The 26,562-nt window shown below is 47.3% G+C and overlaps 1 protein-coding gene across 12 annotated transcripts in view; it reads right to left on the bottom strand.

Annotated features, from left to right (window-relative positions):
• MYO9A (myosin IXA) overlaps positions 1 to 26,562 on the bottom strand; it is a 162,649-nt gene that overhangs the window by 21,955 nt on the left and 114,132 nt on the right. For 8 of the 12 annotated variants that reach the window (XM_052672077.1, XM_052672080.1, XM_052672086.1 and 5 more), the window contains 14 exons: positions 25,635 to 25,776; positions 24,761 to 24,956; positions 20,347 to 20,466; positions 16,509 to 16,584; positions 12,463 to 12,606; positions 11,678 to 11,717; positions 10,277 to 10,399; positions 6,750 to 6,830; positions 5,796 to 5,906; positions 4,443 to 4,565; positions 3,993 to 4,142; positions 3,438 to 3,748; positions 834 to 2,489; positions 183 to 264 (listed from right to left, as the gene is read on the bottom strand). In XM_052672077.1, the coding sequence (XP_052528037.1) occupies positions 183 to 264; positions 834 to 2,489; positions 3,438 to 3,748; positions 3,993 to 4,142; positions 4,443 to 4,565; positions 5,796 to 5,906; positions 6,750 to 6,830; positions 10,277 to 10,399; positions 11,678 to 11,717; positions 12,463 to 12,606; positions 16,509 to 16,584; positions 20,347 to 20,466; positions 24,761 to 24,956; positions 25,635 to 25,776 (3,355 nt within the window). The remainder of the gene's footprint in view (positions 1 to 182; positions 265 to 833; positions 2,490 to 3,437; positions 3,749 to 3,992; positions 4,143 to 4,442; positions 4,566 to 5,795; positions 5,907 to 6,749; positions 6,831 to 10,276; positions 10,400 to 11,677; positions 11,718 to 12,462; positions 12,607 to 16,508; positions 16,585 to 20,346; positions 20,467 to 24,760; positions 24,957 to 25,634; positions 25,777 to 26,562) is intronic. The other 4 variants (XM_052672079.1, XM_052672087.1, XM_052672083.1 and 1 more) reach the window with 2 other exon arrangements.

The following is a 26,562-nucleotide window of genomic DNA, read 5'->3' as shown; positions in this document are numbered from 1 at the left end:
CACTTAAGCTATGGGGGCTTTTTGCCAAGAGAAAGTGTGAAAGTTGCCTTTGTGTGACATCCCCACCCCCAAGTACAGCAGTCTCTGTGCTTTACATTTGAGGGAAATTTGGCAAAATAAGGGTTTGGGGGTTTTCTTCTCCTTCTTCAACCATAAGAGAAAATAAGAAAGCAGCAGCTCACCTCTCCTCGGCCAGACCCAGGCATCTTAAACGGCTTCCGAGCCAGCTCACCCTTGGGGAGGCATTGATGGCTTGCTTCCCTGCTGAAAGACAACAGAACAGAGACGTTTCATTCTTTCCTAAAAGCCTTCCCCCCGTGCCAGCACAGCTCTCAGCAACGCAGATGGACACAGCCCAAGCAATCAACGAGAAATCGCAGTTGGAGGTCACAGATTTTCAGAATTCTTTAGGGTTTGACTTAATGCTGAAGAACAAGAAGGTGTGAATTTCTACCCGCCAAGCTGCTCTCTACCCTGCTCAGTGGTTACAGATGGTATCTTCCCAATTCTGTATTTTGAAATGCCATTGCTTTGTCACAGCATAAAGATGCTTAAGTTTCAGGCAGACAAAAAGTAGGCATTTTTAAATGTAATTTTCCATTTCCTGTTGCTTGCTTGGTGCATTAGCCAACTAGGAAATGAAATTGAAGGGAGTATGTGGGGAAGATCCAGGCTGGATGTGGCTCTGGGCAGCCTGGTCTGGTGGCTGGCCACCCTGCACACAGCAGGGGGTTGGAACTGGATGCGCTTTGTGGGCCTTTTCAACCCAGGCCATTCTACAATTCTATGACTCTATAACGCCTACAAAGCAAGCACACCATCTTTGTACTCACTGGAGCCCGAAGGGATTGTCTCTGGGTGTGAAGAACATGGCACCTGCCCGCATCTCCTCGCCGGGCTGGCTGGGCACCCGGGGCTGCCGGAGGCGCTCATTCCTAGAGAAGGGGCTGCCCGGGGCGTCCCTGGGGTCTGCAGCCAGCCGGGGGTTGCCCCGTGATTCCAGCGCAGGGCCTTCCCTTCGCTCCATGAACATGCTGACCGGTCTGTCCTTGGGGGCAGCGTGGGCCGGAGAGCCGCCCCTGCTCCCGACGGTGAGACCTTTGATGTCCACTGATGAGGCTGGAGCTCCGCCCGGGGCCACGCCGTGCTCCGCTCTGTTCTGGGTGTGCAGGATGAGGACAGACTGAGGCCGGCTGTCGGGTTTCTTGGATGGTTTCAGAGTAGGGTCCTTCATTCTGCTCAGTTCGGCCCGCTGTAAAGCCTCCACCCTGCCTTGCTTCTCCAGCTGCTCGAAGGCTTTGCGCTGCCTCTCTAAAATTTCCTTCTGCTGCCGGATCTGCTCCATCATCTCTCTCTCGTTCTGCAACTGGAGCTGCTTTTGTCGCTCTTCCTTCTCTACGTTGAGCTTCTCCAGTCTCTTGATGACAGAGTCTGGAGAGTGGGTCTGCGTTGCAGCGGCCGTCCCACGTTCCTCTCTCTTGGCAGAAGACTTCTCTCCTTCCTCCCCTCCCAAAACTTTGCCCTGCTCTTGCTCAGAGTCCTTCCTCATCTCAGAGAACATAGCTGTTTTCTCCTCTCTTTCCACCGCCTTGTTCTTCAAGTTATTCTCCACCTGTGACTGCTTTACCTTCATGTTGTCCTGTGGTGGAATGTAGAAAGTAGGTAGATTACTAGAAAGGAAAGTTTCTCTTGGATGCATCTTGCAGATATTCTGGGGGTCACAGACCACGTGCTCCTTTGCAGCGCGGTTATCAGGCAGCTCAGAGTCTGAAAGCATCCTTCTGCTAATGGATAAATTGCTGTTCACATCCGCTGCGCAGAAAGACTTGTCCTGCAGGTGAGGCTGAGGACTGCTAGGCAAAGAGTCCCGGCTCTCAGTGGGAAGCAGCTGAACATCTAAAACCAGGGGAACGGTTTTACTTGGGGTATCTTCGCAGCTTAACATCTCCAAGCTCCCTTGAGAGCTCTCGCTCTCTGGGGTTCCCTGAGGGGAATGAAGCGCCTCAGATACCACCAGCTCGGTAGACCACTGCCGCTCTTCTGAGGGTGACAGCCCACCAGTGGACCGGACCTTAAGCAGCTCCAAGCTGAATTTCGCCTGTTCCAGCTCACGCATTCTCCGGCTTTCTCTTTTTGCACGAACGACTTTCTTCTGATTCAGATCCTCCAGTGACTTGGGTCTCTCTCGTACAATGACTTCCTCTTCGGTGTCCATCCCGCTCTGGCTGCTGGCTCTCTCGTGCCTCTTGTATGACGACGTTGCAGAAGTGTCCAGGAGGTCCAAGTGATTCACCCGATTATTCTCCATCAGCGCCTTGTGCTCCTCTATAGCTCTCACTCTTTCTTCAAACGAGCCATCCTCCCACTTGGATGGGTCAGAGCCCTTAATTTCCAAAGCCCCATCTTCCTCCAGTCCATCCTCTTCTCTAATAGACAGGCCATTCTCCAGCTGCATCTCTTTTAACCTCTGCTCTTTCAAGGCTCTAAACCTGCAAGAAAGCAGAAAAGCAGCACACTGTAACGCTGTGCCCACTGCACTGGTGGCATCTTGTCACCACAGACATTCCCTTCATCTCACCACTGTCGGCATCTCAAGCAACTCTCCTTGCAAGGCAGGTACAATCTGATGCATGTTCATGTTCTGTGCACAGACTGCATTTCCAGTCTTCTCTTTTGCCATCTCACCTACTCAGGATTTGCACCGACGCATGCACCTGTGAGCTTCTCCTGTGCTGATGACAGCAGCTCCAGCCTTCAACCCTGGTGTAGCTCGCTTATAAGCCAGAAAATCGTAACACATTGCATCAGCTTGGCTTTGTCATCTCCCTCATCCTGTCTGGGATGCCTCTGGCACAGCAAACAGGCACTCATCCTCCATGCTAAGAGCTATTTGCAGCTCCCAGCTCTCTGTCAGTCACTCCACACCTTGTAGGCAGTGCCCCCCAAGCACAAATCAAGACCTGCCCTGCGGCCAGCGAGCTGAGGCATGGTTGTGAATGCTTTTCTCCTTGTAGCACCTGGCGTGAGTAACCGCTGCCCCTGCTCCTGACTTGCTGACTGATCCACTGTGAGATGGTGCAGCAAGCAGATCGGCCAGCCAATCTGAGTTAAAAATAGGCTACTTAGAGTGGTGTTGCTGCCAAGAAAAAAACCCTTCCAAGTATTTATGTCCTCAGCTTTCCACTGCCTACGTGCTCTAACCTGAAATAGGCTCTGCTTAGTCTAGGAGTAAGATGGGCGGCTAACTGAACTCCTGTTAGAAAGTGCAGACAAAGGAAGGATCAGGGAAGAGCGGAGCAGCACCAGCAATGCCACGAAGGGACACCACCGTGTGTACGTCGCTTTGGTCTCAGCAGTGCCAGAATTCACTCTTTCCCTACTGGGAGCTATCAGAAAGCATTTCTTGCTTTACTCATTTATTCAAAGACCAACATTACCTTTGTCGTGCTAAATATCCTCTGCATGCTGCTTGCAAACACAGCACCCCACGCCTGCTGGCTCTGTACCGCTGCTGAGCGCGGTGCCCCCGCCAGGCTGCCTGGATGCTGGCGGCCGCCTCGTGCCTCCGCTTCAGGTGCTCCCTCCAGCAGCTCTGGATGAGGTGGGCCGCAAACTGCATCTGCAGAAACCTCCTCCTCTCCACGAAGCCTCGCCAGTGGGTTTGGAGCACAAGTGCAGCTTTGCTGAGCATGAGCGGGTCTGGTGATGGCTTGCCTTGCTTTCGGCTCTGGTAGCTACGCCAGAATCTCTGCAAACACAGCGAGCAGAGCAAAAACAGCTTCTTGAAATGGGAATGGTTTAGGAACTGGATAGCACCTGCCTTTATGCCATTTTTCCATCTCTCCCACACCCAAACTACTGCTCTTCTGATCGCAAGTTCTTTCCTAGGAGACGGGAACTGATTTTACGCATCAGATGCTCCAGCTGCAGCCAGAGCTGTATCCATAGGAGTCATGGAAGTACTTGTGACGAAGCCAGGCACTGCCACCTACCTGTATGATCACTGCTGCCTGCCTCATGTTCAGGAACTGCCTTCTGCAGAGCATGCTGCGGAACCAGCGCTGCAGCAGCATGATCCTGCGCAGCACCTCCTGATGGAGCAGGTCCTGCAGAAGCTGCCGTTCGCGCTCCTTCACAAAAACCTGGGAAATAAAAGCACCAGGCATGAATCACAGAGCCTTTGCCTTCCTTCCAGGGAGACAGTGAGCTGCCTGCACACACGTGGGTTTTGAAGGCTACCTTCCTATAACCTGATCCCCGTGACCTGGTCAAAAGAAGACACCAACTATTTTGTATTAACACCACTAAAAGCATCCTTTAAACCACTAGCTTCTGATGAACAGCAGGAAAATACTTTCATTAGTTAAAAACATATACAAAGGTGCTAAGATAACTGCGCACAAATGCAGGCATATCTTTATCTTAAGCAGATAAACATTTACCATGGTTCTTCCAACTTGGTAATTGTCTGGATTGAGTTTTATTTTCCTGAAGAAATCATGGACATTGTGCTTAGATGGGCTGATTCCTTGTGGCAGAAGGACGTGGAAATGGTTCACAAAGTCCTGAGAAGGCAAAAAAACAAACACTAAGATTGGGTTAAGTGGGTATTGCTGTGTCATCTGCGTAAGTAACTGGGTTTTCCCCTGCTGGCCACACAAAAGGGACCTGTCCGGGTGCAGAAGGACAAATGGAATGTTACGGACTGCAAAGTAATGAGTTTCCTCCATCATTTGTGGTTTAAAACTGCACAGGAAGCACATCAAAGCAGTGGCCCAGGGACATTCAAACATCTCCCAGCGTGGGAGGAGGGATTCTGCACAATGTGCAAGCTCACTTCGAGCAAAAATGCTGCAGATCCTCAGAAATGGCCACTACAAAAGGGAGCAACCAGAATCTGCAAAGCATCACGGGCAAGAGACTGCTCCAAGGGTTGCTGCTGTGAGGACTCAGAGCAGAGGTATCAGGAATGATCCTCCCAAGTAATGCCAGGATTCATCCTCATGGCAAAAAGACCCTGAGCAGTCCTCCTTTCTGAACAGCTGCTGCACAGGACATGACATCTGGCCAAAAGCAGCTGCCAGCAGGAAACAAACTGGCAACAGCAAATCATGAAAGAACTGACACGTGCACTAAAGCTGGCAAAAGTATGGAAAAGCAGAAAATACAACAAGTTGGATAACCCTTCAATGACTTAAAGCATTCCAGTCAGCCTTATGATGGGATGCAGCCACTGCTGAAAGAATGGGGAAAATGCCGCTCCTGAGGAAACAAAAGTAATGGGCACCCAAAAAGCTGCTCAGTGCCCTATGGTGTTAGACACAGGAGAAGGATCTTTGTCATTTGGGTGGGTCACACCACGGAGGAATCTCCAAAATATATTTATAATGCTTTTAACAGGGAACCCAAACCGTAACTCTCACACCCTGTTGACTCGGTCTGTTAAAGCTCCAACAGGGACCAGCCATCATCAGTCTGAACTTCTCTTTATCACTATGAAGGGATATAGATTTGTAGAAGTGATTTTGCACGTGTTATGAAAATACACTGTGTGTATTGTGAAAAAATAAAGCTTTTATTTTTTATTTTTTTTCCAAAACCATAATGATGACTGCAGAGGGACTTGTAGTCTTTGGTCTGGTTCAGCTTAGCAAAACCGCCCACCAGTACTCCCTTCCCAATGTCATCTATTCATTGTTTAGTAAAAACACAACTGCACTTGCAAGCTAGCAACACTCAGACAACTGCAATAACGATGAGGAAAGTGCTGAAAGACTGAAAATACTTGAGCTAACCTGGAAAGAGTATTTGCAGCTGTATCCCGACTGGCGGATGCGAACAGTCTCCAGCATGCCTGTGTACCGCAGCTGCCGGAGCACCAGGCTGTCGCTGAACCTCAGGGGCAGCTGGAAGGGAAAAGGAGGCCAACCATGAGCAGCTATTTCCTTGAGCTTCGAGCACCTGAGCAGACTTCTAAGCATGTGGGTGGGTCAACAGGCTCAGCACGTGTAGCACATCAGCAGGACATGCACACTGGCAACGATGACGAGGGCCAGCGTGGGGCCCCAGAAACCACGCTCATGGCAGCAGGGTTGAATCCTGTTTGCTCCTACAGAGCCATCAGATGGAGAGTTTCATACATCTAACTAGACAGAAAGCTACAGAGAAGGGGTTTTTGGATCCTCTGAGCTGACTAAGAAAGCCCCATCAACAGCACAGCCAATGAGCAGGGTGAGATGGAGCAATGATGCCCCACTTTGTATTCTTAACCATCTGGGTAAGACTGCAAAGGATTAATATATGAAAAAAATATTCCTATAACCTTCTTTTTAAACTGAAGATCTGTAGCCCAGCAGACAAACCAATCCTTACATCGTATTTCTTGAATTTGCCTTTATCACTGAATCAGTCTGATTAACGTGGCTTATTCTGGAAGAAAGTACAAATATCTTATAACCCCAACTTGGGTTTGGGTTTTTATTTAAAAAAAAATTAAAAATTACGTATTTACAAAGTATTTCCAAGATGATTTTAAGCAGAAAATCAGGAACTAAATCCCAACTCTAGTCCACTTCACTACTTCCTTCCCCACCTCGTGGCTGTGCTCTAGGAGGATCTGTTTCCAAAACCTCAACACTCTAAAGGTTTCCAGCAGGCTGACTGAGAGATAAAGAATGAGTTCTGCATGAGAGAACATGGGTTTTGCAATCACACCATTAGCAGCATTGATCTCACAGGACAGGGTTTACCTTCTCGGCATTGGATCGAATGCACTTGACAAAATAAGGTTCTGCCTGGCCAAGAGTCTCCATCAGCTTGTTGAGTGATGCCTGCAAGGGAGAATACATCTTCAGTTGGGAAACAGCATGAAGAACAAGGAGAAAACATGCACTGAGGCCACAAAACAAAACTTTGAGCAAATGGTGAGTAAACCAGGCAGATGGGAAACCTCCCCGAAATGAGCATCTCACACTGATACAACTTGGCTGCTTCCATCTTCACACCCAACTAAATGGCTACAGAGACAAGCAAGCCTGTTTGTTCAAGGCCCCTGCAGAAACCACAACAACACTCACACTGCTCTTTGAGACCCCCGCTTCAGCCTTCCCAAATCAACCAGCAGATCCCAAAGTCCCCCCTGCTGCACCCCAATGAGCCACGCACAGGCACCGAGCGGGAGCCAACGACCTGCTCCCTGTGCACCCAACTGCCAATGTGTCTGAAACACAAACATTTTCATCTGTCAGAAATCATTCTGCTTTCTAAGTCCGAGATCACCGTCACTGGCACAGAGGGGAATTCTCGATGATGCAACAGGAAGACCTGACAGCTTTCTCCAATCACTGCTTTGCACAGCTTGCCTGTCTGTCTTGCTGAGTGAACTCCCATTATGTCAAATCATTGAATTTACAGATTTTTAAAGCCTGAACATTTCACAGGCTGTTTTGAATCACAGGATTGCTCAGACTGGAAAAGACCTAAAGACCATCAAGTCCAACCACAATGGATGAAGGTCATCCCAAAGATGGCCTATCTCTGGTCATACCTGTCTGCTGAAAGGCACAACAGTGGTCACTGAGAATCAAGGCTCTGCCACATTTCTGACACAGAATTTTCACTGCTTTTCCATTTCCCTTCATTTCTGTGCTACTATTAAAAGTGTAGATTACAGAAGTGATCCAGCGTTGGAATCACTGCCGCATCCAACCACTCTATGGGATGCCTGATGAGTGCCTCCAACCTGCAAACACTGCAGCAAAGCACAAGCTCTGGGAAATAACACGCTGACTGCTTTAGAGCAGAGCCTAGTCACTGTCCCTGAGTCACTGTGGCTGAACTGACGCCTGTGCTGCACTCTGCACTGTATCTATTTCTTTTATGTGCCCTCTAAATGCTTTGGATGTCTCTGATTGCAGAGCACATGACTGACGTGGTATTAATAAAGTGTTCCAGAGCCGATTACTCGTGGCAATGACCTGATTTTAATAGTGCCAGAACTCCGTTACTTAGAAGATATTCTGTTGCATATATACTGCATACAGCTATGGATTTATGGATATGCATGCTCATAAACCTGTGTGCACAAGTGCATAATGTTAGAATGATGTAATTCATCTGAAGATTGGCTCGCAGAACACCTCCCGGGCCTTTTGAAGCCATCCTTAGGGGAAGCCTTTTATGTTAATCAATGTCTGCCTACACGCAGGACCTGGGGAAGAGGGGCTGACGAGGCACCCACGTGTGGTGCAGCTGCACACGGAGCAGCCGTGGTGCTGGGGGGCTGTGATGGGGCAGAGCCCAGCTGGTGGGCACAGTCAATCACGCAGCACAGGAAGGCGAAGGGACAGGGGATTTTGAGCTCAGATCTCTGCTCTCCACAGCAGATGGTCCCCCTTCCACATGCCTCCCGCTGCCATCTGGCCTGCCCCGAGCACTGCAAGGCCCCTGGATTAACTGCCTGCCCCGCTCTGCTGCCCACCCCCAGCTCATATGCCTCTTCCCCAGGGCCAGCGCTGCTGGTTGCGACCCAACATCCCAGCACAGAGAGCCGGCTGGGAGGGGAGCTGGTAATAAATCTGCCCTGAGTTTTGAAGCAAGAGCCATCGCCGCTCCTGCAGCATCCCCTAATCCGGGCAGCCACGACTCAGAGCGATTTTGCAGCAGAAATTCAAGCACGGCTAAAATCAATACGAGACGCAGCAGCTGCGAGCTCCCTGTGCAGGCATCGGCCACAAGGCAGCATTCATCTGAAAAACACAGCAATGCACAAACCCCGTGATGGGAAACATTTGTATTTCCTGTCGCTGACCCAGTTCCACGCTCTGCAATTTTATTAGCTTGCTCTTGATAAAAAGCCATCTTGCAGCCAGCACCAAGTGTTTTTCCCTGGAGAAAACACTTCACCCTTATGAGTGCTAAATGAAATCAGGGCTGGAGTGTCCAGCATTCTTCTAGAAGAGGAGCAAGCAGGAGCACCAGGAGCCAGCACACTGCAATATGCTTTCATTCATTTAAATAAAAGAGCATGAGCTGTATGCACTGCTCTGATGCTGCCAAGTCAGTGCTGCAGTGTCAGAAAGCACAGGAGCAGTGTGAAGGCTCTGCTTTGCTGCATGGGGGGGATCTTCACAGCACCCCAAGCTCTGCTGCTGGGACTTATACAGGAACCTCAGCTCTGCATTCCTCCACACTACGTCTAAAGGACAGATGGGTGTCAGGAAAACATCCTCAGTTCAGCCCCTCAAGAAGTATAAATTACTTATGAATTATACTCTGCAGACATTTATTTTAATCAGTGTACAATCAATCCAGACTGAGCTTTAAATATATACATACACATGCATTCTTCATTTTATACATACAGAGTTCTGTATGTGTGTGTACATATGTATATATATAAAATTACTTGATCACAGCCACATCCACGCACGAAGTCTCTCTAAAAATGACCAACATCTCAAAAATCAAAAGTAAAAACCAAGTTAAACTTCCCCAGAAAAGCATTTTTGTTAAGTGAAATGCTGCATCCTAATACTACCACGTGGCAGTGCATGTGACTGGCACCAATTCCCAAGCCCTGATGCACACATCTGAGCATTACTTTAGCTGTGGCTATTCCCAGGGAAGCTTGGCTGGCACGCAGCGCTGCCATCATAACAGATGCTGTACTGATCCTCCTGAGTTCCCCTGCATGCCTTGAGATAATGCAGCAATGTTTTGACCTTTCTGCACCTATTAAAATTCACATTCCACCTGACTTGAAAACAGACTGAATTGTAAATGTTGAACCTAAGCAAAAAAAAAAACACTTTAAAATCCTATAGCAGAATTTGACTAGCTTTCTGGATTCAGCAGAGAAAACAAGATGATGTGAATGCCTTGAAAGCAAGGAGCCAGAAAGCAGGCCGTGCACACACACACAGCTGCGCGCTACGTAAATGTTTGATGAGGTGCCTCACTGCGAGGGCACTTAAAAAATCACAGCACAAAAAAGACCAGCACCAACACCCCCAGCACAAGGCTCTCCCTGATGCCTTGCCCACTGGTTTTACCCTGACATAACTGCCTTTCTTCCCACCCCTTTCTGCAGCAAGTGATAATCTCTGTCTCTCTGTCCTGCAGCTCACCCTCATGTCCCCCCTCTGCTGTCTTGGAGCATCATCTTGAGCTGAGCTCACATCCTGAACAAACAGTGGTGAAGCTGGAACATATTTACTTTCCATTCAGTACAGGCTTATCACCAATCTGTACCAAGGCAAACAGAGTGCTGCGTTACCTGGAACTGGGCGCTGATGCTGGGTGGTTTCTTCTTCTTGTGGAGATGGAGAAGGGATTTTGTAATGTGGTCGTGAAGTGTCAGGTTGGTCAGGTGCTTGAGGGACTTCACATCCAGCATGTGCTGTGGAAGACAGATTTCATTCTCTATAAATGTAACTGGAACTTACTGCCACGCTATAATCATTTACATGCCCTGCAGAGCTTCCTTACAGTAACCACCCTATTTCATTTCCATGGAAAACATCAGGGAATGGCTTGAAACATATGACCTGCTTGGCCTCCTAGTTCTTGCCAAAGGCTTCTTTGACCATGGGAAGTTTGTCTCTCTGACACACTAAAGTGGGGTTGCAGACAAACATAAATATTGCTGGAAAGTCGACCATTTGTCTATTATTTCCATGGCATTTTAACAACAAACTTGAATTGTGACTGCTGCAAATTCATCACATGCATATAGAAAACAAGCCATCAGCCATAATTAGCAAGTCCAGGGGCTTCATTCCTGTCAACAGGAAACTGTAGATGGAAACCACGTGCTTGCCAGCAGGACCTCAGAATCACAGAATGGCCAGGGTTGGAAGGGACCTCAAGGACCATGAATCTCCAACCCCCTGCCACATGCAGGGCCACCAACCTCCACGTTTAATGCTAAACCAGGCTGCCCAGGGCCCCATCCAACCTGGCCTTGAATACCTCCAAGGACAGAAACTCCTCTTTGAATAAGGATGGGGGGTATGGGAAAGTCCCGGGGAGGACTGGCACACTGACAGTGTAAAAGCCAGTGCAGAATTTCTTTCAGTTGAGCCAGCACTGCCAAGGCCAAAAAAGGCATCAGTCCACAAAACCTACTGAAAACCTCCTTCCTTCTAACTGCTACGAAAAGCTCACTTCATCACACACAGCACATCCACTGTTAATGAAGAGTTAATTTATTGCCATTAGAAGATACAGGGACTGCAGGACACATACAGAATGCAGCCGTGCTGTAGGTATGGCAGAAATGATCAATTGTTAAGATTGTTTTTAAGACCAAACTGTGCAGGCATCACGAAAATTGCTTCGCTTATGAGGTGACAGCCATTCTGCATAACTACTTGCTCTTTTTAGAGATTCAGTTATCATATTTCCCTAGCACGTACACACTCCCCTCCCCAGAAGGAGGAAAGAAAGGGCCCAAGCAGGTCTGAAAAGGAGGATGCGCGTGCTCTCACAGACCTCCCCCAGCACAAACCAGGGCTGAAATCCTTGGTTTTACAGACACTAACGAGCCCCAAACAGAGCAGAGATGACAGCAGCCCCAGAACAACCCCAGGCATCTTTCTTACACACACATCAGCATTTCAGCTCTGCACCCACAGCCTTAACCTGGGACCAGCAAGGTCAAAACGCTGCTTCTCACCTTCGGGAGACTGGGTTTGGCTTTGCAGTTCTTATTTCGCCTGGGGAGACAACAAATGGCTCAGATTAACCCACTTGTGTAACTGCAGAATAGTTTGTGTGTTACACTACAACAGAACAGTTCTGCCATTAAGAAACATCATTCTTTTTTCTTTACTGCAACACAGCACAGACAGTAAGGTCCAAAAACACAGGAGGTTATGAACCAAGCCCTGCAAAACTCCCTTTAGCAACTCCTTCCTACAACCTGACCTGAAATGAGGCTCCCTCTGCATGCTGCCGACTTGTACGGATTCAGCTGAGAGGGAGGTACTCAATCACAGTGCATTCTTACATCAGAAATGAAGGGCTAATTTGGGCAGCGCAGGGACCATCCTGCTTTCTCACACCACCTGGGTGATGCTCTCTGAAACTCCACATCAGGCTGCAATGTGATTCACCCGCATCATTTCCACATCTAATTTGTAATGGAAACTTTGATATCACATTAAAAAATGTTACTGCATAACATCACTGTCATCTCTTTAGACTGGTTTGACCGGGAGACTCATTCCTTCTCTCACTTCCCCGTACCACTTTACTGTGTCTGTCATTACAAATGAATGATAAGGGATGAATAACTCAGGTATATAAAACATACCGGGGTCGTTTTGACCCAATTGTGTCCAAGCCCACTTGAAACTGATCTTTTTTTTTGCTTGTTTTGGCTATTTACATTCCTCTTATTACCCATATCGCTCATTGTATGCCAGGAATGAAGCCAAAATCCCCTCCTTTTGTACTGACATGAGGATGCCGTGGGCCCTTTCCAGCAGCTTGCTGTTAGTTGCGTTCACAAATATCCCATCCTTGTCCAGGAAGGAGCTGGGGCTGGCGAGCCTGCTGTGCCGCATCCCCATCCGGCCATTCCAGCCAACAGCAAAGGCATCCCTGAAACCCAAACAGGGCAGTCAGACACATTTAAAGACAGATGGAATAGACACAAAAGATGGTTCTACGACAGAATAAAGCGTTGAGACGATTTACTTAATAACCACTGCCATCTTCTAAGGTGGAAGATCAGAAACACTTCCTCAGTTTGTTCCAGTTTGTTCCCTTCTGCCACGGAGCACAGCTGTGCTGGTACCCAGGAATGCGGCTCCCCTGCAGCCCTGGCTTGCAGGAGGACGAAGAGAGGAACCAAAGTCCTCCCTTACAGGAAGGAAAAGCTTCCATGAAGCTTCACATCAAGGCAAAATCCCCTCAAGGGCTGGAGGAGCCTCCTCCCAGTGCCTGGGGTCATGCAATATTTCTGTATGGTTCGGCCACCCTTGCAGAAACTGTCTTACAAAATAATACTGTGAACTGGTCTAAGGAGGGATGTGGGGTCTGCAAAACCTCAGAGATATTTCAGACAGATGGGAAAAGGGTAGGAAGAGACCTGGCTCATGGAGGGCACCAGTATGGCAGCATCAGTCTTCTGGACATGAAGATGCCAAAGAACACAGTGGTTTATGCTTTGGAAGAAGCGAAAGATCAAGTGCCACAATGGAAAGAAAATGCTAAGCAAAAAGAGTTGTTAATGCAGGCAGTTCAAAGCTCATAGCCAAATCTTTGGAGTAAAACGGCATGAAGATTCAAGTCTCCTCACTGCCTTGCTGCAATGCTTTTAAAATTCATTCCTAGTTCCACTAAATCTGTATTTTGACGTGTACTGCTATTAAAAGAAAGGATGAATACAGCAAAGCAAACCCTTGATGAGTGCCTCCAGATCTCTTTTTTTTTTAAGCAGCCCATTTGATCCAAGGAAGGCCACAGAGAAGCTTGAATTTCAGTGATGTCTGCAGGCCACCTTCACAGCTAAGGTCCCAAAGCCTCCTGCTTGCAGGGGAAATAAAACCCTGTCTGAACCACTTCCACTAACCCTCAACGGCCACCCTGAGGACCCACAGCCCATCACTAATTCAGCCGACTGTAACTCAGAATTGAATAAGAAAGTGGTGATATGGGCTCTGAATGAAACTAAAGAAGAGAAAACCCTATACATTCTCGTGCAGGTTTAAAAAGACCAACCATCTCTGTTTATTACAGACACTCGAGGATGGATATGTGCACACAGTGATGGACACAGCTGTTGTGGTACTTGGAAGTCAATCATCTCACCATGCAAAACCAACTGCTTCAAGACAGACTGATCAACACCTGCTTCCCTGCACGCTGCGCCAACATCAAGGAACATAAAACAGTTTCTGCTGCATGAAAGCAGACAGCCCAAGCGGTTCTGCTTAGCAGTGGCATGGCTTTCATTACTCGGTGGCTGCTGAAGGCAGTTCCGAGGCGTGCTGGCTTCCCGACGCTCTGCTGAAGCCTGGTTTCCTCCAGCTGCCATCCCAGCATGTGGGAACCACACGATCACTTTCTTCTGAGATCAGAAGCTCGCTGGGCCCTCCCCATGCCTTCCTGCATGATGTCATGCCTGAAATTTGCTTTTTGAAGAGAGCCCCGGGCTATCCTGGGAGTTGTACAACCCAGACTTATCAGCCACCACATGATGATGAGATGGCTTGAAAAGAGAATTCCTCTGTTTCATTTAGCTCTGTAAATCACTCACCAGCCTATCTGTTGGCTCGACACTTCTGAACTGAGGGACAATTCAACCACAGGGCTGTTACAGCAAACCTCTTTCCTATAGGTGTTATCCTTATCTCTGCAGATCCCTCTTCTTCTTTTTTTTTTTTTTTGACAAGCACAACTTAAAAGCAAAACCTACATTTAGAAAGCATGATTAATGACTCTTCAGATCAAATTTATTCACAGCGAAAGGTATTAAAAATCACACGCCTACTCCAAAAGTGCCTTCTGGAATTTAAAGCTCACACTGTGGTTTGGGCTTTCGGAAGGCAGGGGCACAGAGGACATGTGGGGACCAGTCCCCAGTGATGCCCAAGGTTGCACTGCTCAATGATGCCAAGATTAGAGATGCTACTGAGCCACTGCACCAAGAGAAACACAGGGAGAGCACTCTCAAAACCACATTTGTGCCAGTTACAGCAGAGGTGCAGCAGAAATAGAGGTCTGTCCTGAGTATTTTTAGGATACAACTGCTGAGGATGAAGGAGGGCACAGCAGACGCTACCCTTGATGCTGGCTGTTTATGGGAATTTGTGTGATGTCCTGACTTGTTTTAAGCCAAATAAATACAGCTGACCACAGGCTGAACCTCGACAGAAAGGAATAAACACATTCATCTTCTGTGTTCTGTGAGACAGTAGGAGTTTCCCTGTCTTTACAAGATGTACTATCAACGACTCCAGATAATTAAAATGTTTTGGGCTATGAAAATACTGGCAGCCCAACCTGCCCTACTGGCATGCCCCAAAGTCGGAGCTATACAACCAGAAAAATGCCATCTCACTTCACTGATGTTCTCCAAGCACCACCACCCCATCTGAAGGCTTTCTTTCAATAAGCATCCTCCTTTGGAATGCTGAGAGATGGCAGCTGGAGAAACTGCACAACACCTCTTATCTACCCAGCAAGATCTTCGCAGGGACAAAGTTTCATGTTACATCACTTTTAGGGAAACCTGCGCAACCAGAGAAGTGAGGAAGAGTCACTTCTGGAGGCACCAACCTTGTCTGCCTCTTTCGGAAAGGAAGGGGCACAGATGACATCTGTGGATTTTTGTTTCCCTATATATTGCTCCTTTTTTTTTTTTTAAATCTAATTTCAATCTTGGACGTTTGACTTAAGGCCACTAAATCAGAGATTTAATAACGTTCTTGGAGAATATTTTGCATCACACACAAGAAAAACCCAACAGTGAGATGCAGGCATCACGGTGTTCAGTGAGCATCCCCTCGACTTGTTCTGGGCTTCTCATGGAAATCAGAGCAGCCATGAAATTGCAGCTGGATATCTGCAGCTCCAAGCAATAACTCTGGGAGCTGAAGGTACACTGATCATGTATTTCCCTGTGTCCAAATATGTATGCTCAGAGGGAAGCAGGGAAGCACCATACCTCCCTAGAGACGCTATCTGAATAATCAGAATTTCTGGCATCTGCAGAAGGGCAGTACAAGAGTAGCTGGACAAAAGGTGAGTATCTGCACCCACAGTCCCCACTGAAATGAAGACACTTTGCTTCACCAGAAGCTTAATTCTGATGCAGATCTGGAAAAACTTTGGCCAAAGAGGCACAGATCTGTGCCAGAAAGCACAGAACCGACTCTCAATCAGCAAAATTGAATTAGGTGCTTGAATGCCCACAACCCTCAAGGAGGGATAAAAAATAGAACTGTATCTATAACCACGAGTTGAATCTCCTTCAAAGTTCACACGCTGTAACATTACTTTGGAACTAAGATCTCCTGTGCTCTAAGAGACATTCCAGTCACCAGACGTCCCCTGATTTTCCCCTGACAAGCAGCAAACATTTGCTCAGTTGCAATTTCAGACCTTCCCTGGTCCTGAACAGCCAGCAGCACCCGCAGCCATCAATCACACTGCTTGCACACAAACACATCATCTCTACTTTTGCCTCAGAAAAATGTCTGTTTTTTTTTCCCCATGATATTGGCACATTCATTCTCCTTTTTTTTTTTTTTGCACACTTCTGACCACTTTGCACATTGCACCACCTACAACCACTGCCTTGGGGCTGAGTGAAGCTGCTTTCTGCGCCTACTCTAAGTTAAGATATTTAGATATCATCACCGGCAGCAAAAGAACTAAGAGAAGACAAAATTAAGAAGCACACTGGGAAAACCATTAACGCAGTCATTAACAGCAGCAGATAGCACTCTCCCATCCAACACTTCCTTGCCATGACAATGTGGAAGCAGGACACTTACCGCTGGCTCCTCTCGTTGATGGTATTGACTCCCTGGAGATCCGAGAGCGGCGTCCGCGGGCTTTTCCGAGTAATACCTACAGCAGCACATGGAGAGGGGAGTTTCTACCTGGCTTCTCACCAGCAGGCAATTAGCAGAGCCATAGCTTAGTGTTGACTACGGTGAGGAGGAGGATGTACATGTCACAGCACATGCTGCCCATACAAACAAGGGTGCCAAGGATGCCAACGTACCCATCGTCGTCGACGTCGTGCCTCTCTGCCCTCGAGTCATAGCCCTGTGAGTAACACTGTTTGCTCAGCGTGTTGCTCTCCCTCCCACGCTCTCACGCTGTGTTAGGGACACGGTGTCCCAGCTTGTAAGCAAAAGCTACAAGGGAAGAACTGCTGTGACGCTGGGGATTGCTTCCTGCATGTGCAAAATATTCCTAACCAGAAGGTATGTGCTGCACCTCATGGGGCATGCACAACACCTGGGTTTGAACGAGGTGCTTGGAGACAGGGGAACTTATGCCTTCCATGCTTCCTCCCTTCTTGCAGACTAAGGGATGTGGATGTGCACTGCACAGGGAGTGTTATTGAAGCTGCATCCTTCGAGATGTGCAGATCTAGAGGACCATGAATAATAGATAGCCAAGGAAGTCATCACACATGGTTACAGAAGCAAATGTATCATCGGTTACCTTCCCCAAAGTGGAAATGTTTTGTAACCAAGCATTTAAGAAGACAGAAGGCAATTTTTGTAGGAAACAAAATAGCTTTCAAGCCTCTAAAATACAGCTACTTAGACCCAGCAAGTCTCAATTTGACAAGAAAACAGTCATGCAATTTTAAAATGTGTTGACATGTCTGCTGTGAGACAGGAAACATCGCAGTGCTGACTTAAACATGGGAACTGTATGCCCCCTCACTCTGACATTTCTGTAGCAGAATAAAACTGGAAAAAAAATGAAAAAGAAGAAGCCTAAGAGATAGCTTGTAACTGAATAGGAAGAAGCAATAGCAGATTCCCTGCGCACGTTTGTCATTTTTGCTCAAGATGAAACAATTCCTGCTCAGGAGGTTTTGCAATCTCTACTTCTGATGATGTTCCAGTAGAGAGAATGATAATCCACTTTAGTGCTTAGCTACGCCTAGAGTTTAAAACTCTCTTTAAAATCTCCGTTGCTGCCATCAAACTCATTTTTGGGGTTGCATTTCTCATCAGAGAAACATTCTCTTCCCTCTTTCTTTATTTTTTGTTTATTATTATTATTTTTTTTACCTGTGCTTGGATGCTTGCAAGTACACATGCAAAAGACTTCTCTAACTTACAGCACTCTAGAGTGTTTAATGACCAGTTCCAGTCATAGAATCATAGAAAGGCCTGGGTTGCAAAGGACCAAATGATCATCTGGTTCCAACCCCCTGCTGTGTGCAGGTCACCAACCAGCAGCCCAGGCTGCCCAGAGCCACATCCAGCAGGGATGGGGCATCCACAGCCTCCTTGGGCAGCCTGTTCCAGTGCCTCACCACCCTCTGGGGGAAAAACTTCCTCCTAAGATCCAACCTAAACCTCCTCTGTCTCAGTTTAAAACCCCTTGACCCATCACCATCCACCCGTGTAAACAGGCAATGATGAACTTTCATTGCTATCAATGGACTTTCATTGCTATTGCTCAGATTTTCCTTCTGTTATTGCCTCCCAAAGCCCCATCCAATGGAACAGGTCAGAGTGAAACTGTGAAGACAAGGTTGTTCAAAATCACTGCAACCTCACCTTGCTTCGATCAGGAAAAGGAAACGTCTATTTCAGGCTCCCAAATAACAGCTGCATTACAACTGCACTGCAACTCTGCCACTTTCACATCCCGAGTGACTTTTTGATGAAGATAAGTTACAGTGCACAAGGACAGAAGCTGAGTTCAGGAGGACTGCTTCAGGAATACCAAGAAGACTGCATCGTGCCATCACTTGGCTCTTAAAAGGAGACATTCATACACGCCAAAGCCAAATAAAAGGTGCCATAGTTACGTAGCCCCTTTTCTAAGGAACAGAGAGGGCTTTTTATGAACAAATGGTAAAAAGTTCCAGATTTAACTACTTTGTGTACAGCCTAGAGAATTTTGTATAAGAAACATGGATTAAGAAACTGCATGCACTCATACACTGCATGCCAAAACACAGCGGTGCAAGAAGCAGCCACTTGTTCCCTGCACCCAGCTCAGCTGCAGGCTGATGAATTTTGTGTTTCGGAAATGATTTTATTCCCATCTCCCAAATCTATTTCCTCTTCTTCAGCTGTGGTTTCACAAAGAATGATTATGCTTACCACATGTTTTCACAGCAAAGAACTTCAGACAGTGCCCACTTTGCCCATGAACATCAGCCAGCACAGACGTGGGGTTGAGCTGAGATGTTCACCTCCACACTTTGGAACACCACAGAGCAACACCAACCCCAGGCCGATCACCTGCCTACAGATGTGCTCAATTCAACATCAAAATGTTGTATGTGCTTCAATCCTAGCTGAAGCTGTCTCATGAAACCTGGAGAACAGCTTATGGAAGCATGCCCCATGGGAAGAGATCAGGCCATAATAAGCCAGGCTTCAAAGCATTGAGCTCAGCAGCCTTATACATGGAACCTCCCTGCCTGACACTAAATTAAGGCTGTGTTTCAAAGCAGCTCTACGAATTCTGTCCTCATTCCTAAGCAAACTGCAAATTAAAACCCCCCAAACTTCCCACATTGCTGAGTTAATCTACACATCTTTACCTGCAACCTGAACTGTCTTCACTAAGGTCACTTAACACTTCAGAAGATCTACTTCTGTGTTCGTGTCAATGCATTGTGTTTCCTTGCAGTAATAAAAGTAACAGTGGGAAGCTGCAGCAAAAATAATGTAGGTAGACAGAAGTCTAAAATAAGAATTAAAGCACTTCCTCTGCTCCCCCAGTGCTACCCTGCAGGAAGCAGAGAAATCTGATCTGAGGTTCGTAGCAGGAAATGCGTATTTGTGGAGTTACCATCCAAGTGCTGTACTTACCATGCCCATTTCTGCAGAAACAAATCCCAGCATTTTGCACTTCTGCCTAAGTTGCATGAGGGCAACGTTAGCAGCTGGGGCAGCAAATGTGCCCTTGGCTGCATAGTCATGCTCTATTTCTGTAAGCTTTGTTATGCAAAATGAAGGAGGAGAACAATGGCGTGGAATGACACATCTCAAGCTGCGAGCATGAAATGTATATGCGTATGCAGACCCTTCTGAAGGTTCACCTGCAGGCTTTGCATCACTCCCTGAAAGCAGTGAGGCCATTCCTAAGGCTGTGACCGACCGCTGCAGGGCGTGCAGCTGGCAGTGACCCCTTGGGTGACGCTGCATACAGCACTGCTGGCAGCCTTGCAGCAGGAAGGCACGCTCCCTGCAGCCTCCCTTCTCCTCCCACCACACAGCACAGCCCTGGGAATTAGTAGCACGGGCAGGATATCCGTGTTGTCATGCAGAACTAGTTTATCACGTGACAAAGGAGTGAGGGGGAAGAAACGGAGACCAAGTGCATCTTTGCCTGCTTGCTCTGTTAAAATATTGCCAAATGCTTTGTGAGTACAGCCCATGGAGACCATGCAAGTCTTAGGGGAAGACTCAGCAGAACCACCCAAAGTCTCAAGAGACGCGGATCTGCCTTTGTTTTCGCTCTCCTATTGATTTCAGATGGGATCCAAACACCTTTTGGCAGCCAGCAGGACGGCCTGGAGGGCTGCTGGGTGATTCCACCCTTCCTACGCCGAATGCACCTGATCTCCATTTCCCCTGTGTGAGTGCGGCATCAGAGAGAAGGGCGGGATTGGAGCCTTACTGTACTTCTCCTCCTTGCATCTCTGCAGGATCTCTAAGCTCCTCTGGTGAACTGGGTGATGGAGAAAGCTAAAACTATCCACACTTTTCAAAACCGCACATGGCACTGCATCATCATGCCCTTGGGAAGTAAAATAAAAACAAAACAAAAAAAATGGAGAGAAGAGAAAGATTACATAAGCAGAAACCAGGAAAGAGTGAAGAACAAGGCTGCCAGCTGCCTGAAGGATGTCAGAGCTCTGCTGCTCAGCTCAGAGCTTGCCTACATCGTAGCAGTTCTGCCCATAAGCAGCAGGGACACAGCGGGACCTCAGCCACCCCACAAGCAGGCAGTGGACACGGCAGCGGGATGGGGGGGCTGGCTGGTATCCCAGCTGCACTGCCATATTGGCCAGGGCACAGAAATGCCATAATTGCCCCAAGATTATTTGGACATACAGTAAATGACTACACAAATCTTGTGTTATCATTCATTCAAAACTCCTTCTGTGCCTCTGCCAGCTGTAGGCTGCAGTTTCCTGGAGAGGCACCTTGGAGGCATGGCCACCTCAAACTCCCAGCTCATCCCAGTGCTGCGCCTTGCTCAGGCAGCGACCACGTAACAGAAGCAGAAGTCACTCGTATCGACAAGGATTTAGTCTTCCTCAAGGACAGAGGACTGAGATTGGACTGGGATGGGATCGTTCGTAAGCAAGGATCAGAACTGGGAATGGGTCGAGGTGGAAGAAGCCATCCCTGGGAGGACGTCGTGGTCCAGCTCCAACCACGGGGAGGAGGAGAGGTGACACAGGTGGCACTCGGCAAGCAGGCAGCACCCCTCTGTGGCTGAACGGATCGAGGAAATGGGAAGCCTGAGATGTCACACTCCTGTGTGGTGGGGTCACTGAGGGGTTACCTTGTGTCAGCACATACAGAAGCATTTGTACCAACACGTCACATCGTCAGAAGGGACTGAACTTTATAGAGGAACGCTGTCAAGGGTCATCACTCCCCATCAGCACCACTTCACGCTGCTCAGTGGCACCTCCGGGATCATTGCTGGCAGCTACTCTTATTTGGCCAATAATTATTTCTTTGCAGTTTTTATTAATTTAACTTGGTGCCTGGCTTTGGGAAGAACTCAGCAGAACCCAGCAGGGTTCAGCTCTGCCCATGTTTGTGAAATAGGGGTACGTCCCATTTAATCTGGGAGCAGCCCTTGCTGGCTGAATGGGAACACAGAGCCACACCAAGCCTATCTCAGAGCAAGGACTTTGCTTCACATCCAGCAAAAAGCAGATGGGAAAGCTCAGAGTCCCAACAGCCTGATTTGTAAGACCAGCACCAACCCTTCTAAGTCTTCCCTAGCAAAATACTCTGGTTTTCTTGCATAATGCATTCACACCACTGATACAGCAGACTGCAAAAAGTGTCAATCAGACAATTTTTTTTCTTAAAAAGCTTGATTATGTTCCTTTCCTCAAAGTTCGTTAAAACCAAATCTAGTTCTAACGTGTAGTTCTTCCAAACTATCTTAATTCTCCCTGATACATTCAATAATAGCAACAATTAAACCAAATTACTGAAAGAGTCCACCCTTCAGCTAATTAGTGCCCCATTTGAGGAGGGTGAGCAGCACCATGGGAGCATCTCTTGGGCACAAGTTTGCAGCTGTGCTGCTTTGCTGCTGTGGGCCTCCAAGTTAAAGGGAACAACAGTCGCTAAAAGCTGTGCTATGAGAACACCAGGAGAAAAAGGAAGACCCCCAAAACACTGCAGGAGGAAAGGGTGACACCACTGCAGCACTTCTAAAGCAGAGCGTGGAGCTCACAGCACTGCATGGCACTGCTGGCACAGAAGAGACAACTGCAAGGCTGGCAGACAAAGAAAGCAGAGCACGTTTTGCAAAGCTGCTTATATGCACAGGCTGCAGGTTTTCTCATGAAATTCCCGCTGGACGTTGCAAGCTGGACTCAGCCAGGCCTGCAGCCAGGTAGAAGCAGTTCAGATCAATTTGGGGTGAAGACAAAAGAATAAAAAGAGGCTTGAAAAAAGCATCATGCCTCAGACGTGTCACTGCTCACTGGTTACAGCCACTGCCAGGGTGCAGCAGCAGCAACAGAGAGCTGGGCAGCACGCCTTCTTAAAAATCACGTTAAATTATGACACGTGCAGCAGGCATGTGAATGCACATGGCTCTGCTTTGTGTGAGGTTATTCTCTGCTAACCCACTGTAATGTCATCAAAAGCTCCTCATCCACATGCACTGAGGCATTCAAATGATGCTAATTAAAGCCAGCAAAGTTTGGTAAAAAAGCAAAATAAACCTAAAACATATGCTGCCTTCAGTTGTCTGCGCTTTCCAGAACAATTACCAGGTGATTTTAGTGCCAAGTGGCTCTTCAATAATTCACAAATGCCTTCTGCCATAGATGCATTGTGCAAAGCTGTGGCTTTTATTTTGGGCAGTAGGAGGGTCAATATTGGATGTTCTCGAGACCATCTGAGCTTCCTGCTTTGCTGCATCTCCTCCATAACCCTTTGCTTTGGGATATTTTGCAAGACATGGGACTTTGCACAGTGTCTTCTGCTGGGTTCTGTGCAATATCACTGCACAGCTCTCACTTGGAGGGGAAGCCAGGAATGCTTTCCAGCAGAAAAGGTTTACCTCATTACAGGAATTAACTTTAGGTAAACTGCTCCCTTAGTTCTGCCTTCATAATGGTCAATTGTCAAGACTCTCCCAGTTCAGTAATTATTCAGTAACACTATGAAAATGCAGGTAGGCAGAAATGGAGCATATGAACTCACTGGGGAATGTTGGGAGGTTTAGGACAATCTTTAGCTATCCTGTATTTTGAGGGTTCCTGGTTTTTGTTTTTTTCTCTTTCCCTAGGAAAAAAAAAAAAAAAAAAGAAGTTTTGAAGAAAAAAGTGGGCACTGTATATATAATACAATATTGTATTGTATTGTATACTGAGTGCCAGAAAAGTCTGTCTCAGCCTATGCTGAATACTGGTTGGCTTTGCCACAGAAAGTGGTACAAGAACTGAGTCTTCCAAAACTGCCTGAAAACCTCCTGACTGTTTTATGTCTATGCATAGATATAAGCAAGGCACAGCACAAACTGAAGGCTGGGAAGGCAGAGATGAGCACAGCAGTCACGACTGCTCCCAAGAGGCAGAGGAAGCAAAGCAGGGCTTGAAACCAGCAGGGCAGGAGCTCTTACTTTCAGAGCCTTAACTTCTTTGTCCTTCCCTTGAACAGCTTGCTGTAGCTCAGCTTTGTGGGATTTATGAAAGGTGAAGAGGCAACGCTAGGAAAACGCAAATTGAGATTTTCCAAGGTCAGGTATTTGGAGTGATGTTTCTCCCAGTGCCAGAGTCAAGTTTCAGGAAAGCTCCTTCATGCAGGGAGGCTGCACACGTGGAACATCCCCCCGTCCTCCACTTGGCACTGCAAAGCACCGAGGTCTGAGTGCTGCCTTGATGTGCCAGGCAGACACAGGTTCCTCAGCGATGCCCTTTCTCTCAGCCCCTGTGGAGCAGCTCAGGGCCTCAACAGCTGAAAGCTGGTTTTGTCTCCTGCATTTCCTGGGATCTGACCAAAGGCTGGTATTATTCTCCCCCAACAAGACAATTATTCTTTCTGCTTGCATGGCTTCCCTATCGATGTGCCTTGTCCCCTGGCTCCCCTGATGCACACCTCACCACGTTTCCAACTGAAAACAAATGGGGCAGCTCCGTGCTTAATTTAACTCAGCTGACGTTTTCCCTGCTGATGCTCTGATTTCATCATGAATTTCAAGCCCTCTTGTGCCCGGAAATTAATAGTAATAGTTTGTACCCGTCTTCCCATAATTGTTTTAATGCAGAGAAACGTTCTAAAAGCACAGCCAAGTATTGCCTGCCACAGCATGATGATGCACCATTACTCTCATTTAATTTAATGCCCCTGTGTTCCGCATGAGGACAGCTCAGTGGTTCTGCATGACTGTGAAGCAATGAATTTTGCTAGACCAGGGGCACGCTCTCTTTCAGCTTGAAGGGTGAACAGCTTGAAAAACTCTAAGGAGGAATTAATCCCCATTTTTTTGCAGATGTAACCCTAACTGCTAAAGAAACCCTAGCTAAAAAGAATTTACTGCCTGATCTTTGTATTTCTGTTTGAATCATTCAGGACTTCCTACGCAGGCACGCAGGAAGAAGTGAAGCAAGGGTAAAATGAAGGTCTTACAGCATTAACATCCTACTGCAAACATACCCACCAGCATAACTTTGGGATATCAGCTATCTATACATTTCTGTTACTCAGCTTTTTAACAGACCATTAGCTCCTGAAGAACCAGGCTGGCTATTTAAAATACCATAGTAACAAAACAAACTCATGCTGCCTGTGAAAAGCAAAAAGCAGAGTTAGGAAACCGGCCCACTTACCAGTTTTCTTCTCAACGTATCGTTTTCCAGCCTCCCTAAAAGCAACCATTGCCCTGAAAAACGCCCGCAGCACGGCCCAGCGGAACACTGCCACCGGGTCGATGCCGATCATCCCACAGATGAAGGCATTTTTGCTGCTTCTCAGGAGAGCCACGATGTCTGGGCGCATGTGGTCTGTGTTCTTCTCACGGAAATCCTGGGGAGAAAGGAGCAAAATAAGGAATCTCTGCGAGATGCGCTGCAGAGCAACTCAAGGCATGCTTCTACCTTATTTCTCCTCTCGTATTAGACACCTCTTTACCTCCAGAAAACAAATGCACAGCTTTCTGAAGCATGAAAGAGAAGGCATTTAAGTTTCTCATGTGTAATCATTGCATTACAGATCTGCAGACCTGTAAGCACCAGTATAGTCTCTTGCATAAGCTCATCTTCACAAAAATCCTTCTGCTAATAACTTACGTGTGCAAGTGGGGTAAATGTAGAAATCTCTCACATGGGATTTCAGAGGACCTGCACCAATGAAATGCTGAGACCTGTGCTCATGTAGCCTGTACACTCCAATGATGGATCAATAAAAGACAGTAGGATTTCTCAATGAACCAACCCCAGAAATATCAAATTAAAGTGCAGCAGGAGCCTCAGTGCACGTCTTCAATTCTTCCCCAAATACCAAGGGTAGCAACAGGGCAGAGAACAGGAAGATCATCGCCACCGCCACCTTCTCCTCGCATGCTGTAGCCGAGCTTTTCACCAAGCACTTCCCTCTCCAAGCTCGCTTCTTTTCTCCAGCCAAGCCCTCTTCAAAACATCTCTGCAAAGCCTAACAAGATGCTTTAACTGAAAGCAACTGCTGGGGAGCAGCTGGGTGACAGACCTTCACTCCATACTTGACTTTGCCTGCGTAGTGTTTGATGATGAAAGCTGGCTCCATCACTGCTGGAAATTCAATGTAGGAGTTCCCTTCGTGTTGACGCTTGAACTTGTCCAGCAGGGTCTGGTTGGTGGCTTGAGGAAAACTGGTTGGAAAGAATGGAAATGGAGTATAAAAACTTCACCTCCTGCTTGACCAAAAACAGAAAAATAGAAGTATTCTGAGCTTCCACTTCAATGACTGCATACACCAAGTGCACTTTTGTATGCTGTCAACAAACAAAAACAAGATACACGTGCTGTCTGACGAACTCTTTGCTGATTCAATAGTGATCTGAAATCAGTTATAGAAGGCATATATTCATTAAGGACACTGCACTGTATGCCCAGTGTGTGTCAATCATTCAAAATAGGGGCATTTATGTGAAACTCTAGAGTTTTTGGGACTGGTTTTGAGGCTTTGAACACTCAGTCTTACATCTATGGCAGTATTTGTGCACCTAGGAAATCCTGAGCTAGCTTACCTACTTAACTTAAATTACAGCAGTTCCCCAACTGATTCTGGCCTAGGAAAGAGGAAGGAAAGAAGTCAGAGTACATTAGCCCTGTCTGTTGGTAGCAACAAGCCAGTTCTTCACCCTCAAACCTCAAGGAAACCCACAGCATGGGGGGACATCTCACAGCAAATACCTGAGCATGCAAATCTCAGCTGCATCTGAGGCCATTAAACCCGACAGAAGGCAGCCCTTGTGTGCAAGTGTCCCTGGTTCTCCTGGGATTAATTTTAGGACTAAATTGACTAAGCCACCTTATGGCTGGATAACAGCAACTGCACTGCCTGTTTAATTTCAAGCATCTTCATGTTATTAGCCCGAGACACAGACAGAAGCAAAGCAAATGGAACTACTGCCCTTCCCTCTAACAGAGGAAAT

This window comes from Tympanuchus pallidicinctus, unplaced genomic scaffold (genome assembly GCF_026119805.1).
Source record: "Tympanuchus pallidicinctus isolate F22 unplaced genomic scaffold, pur_lepc_1.0 scaffold12, whole genome shotgun sequence".
Taxonomy (NCBI): Eukaryota; Metazoa; Chordata; class Aves; order Galliformes; family Phasianidae; genus Tympanuchus; species Tympanuchus pallidicinctus.
This window is presented reverse-complemented; position numbering and strand designations above follow the sequence as displayed.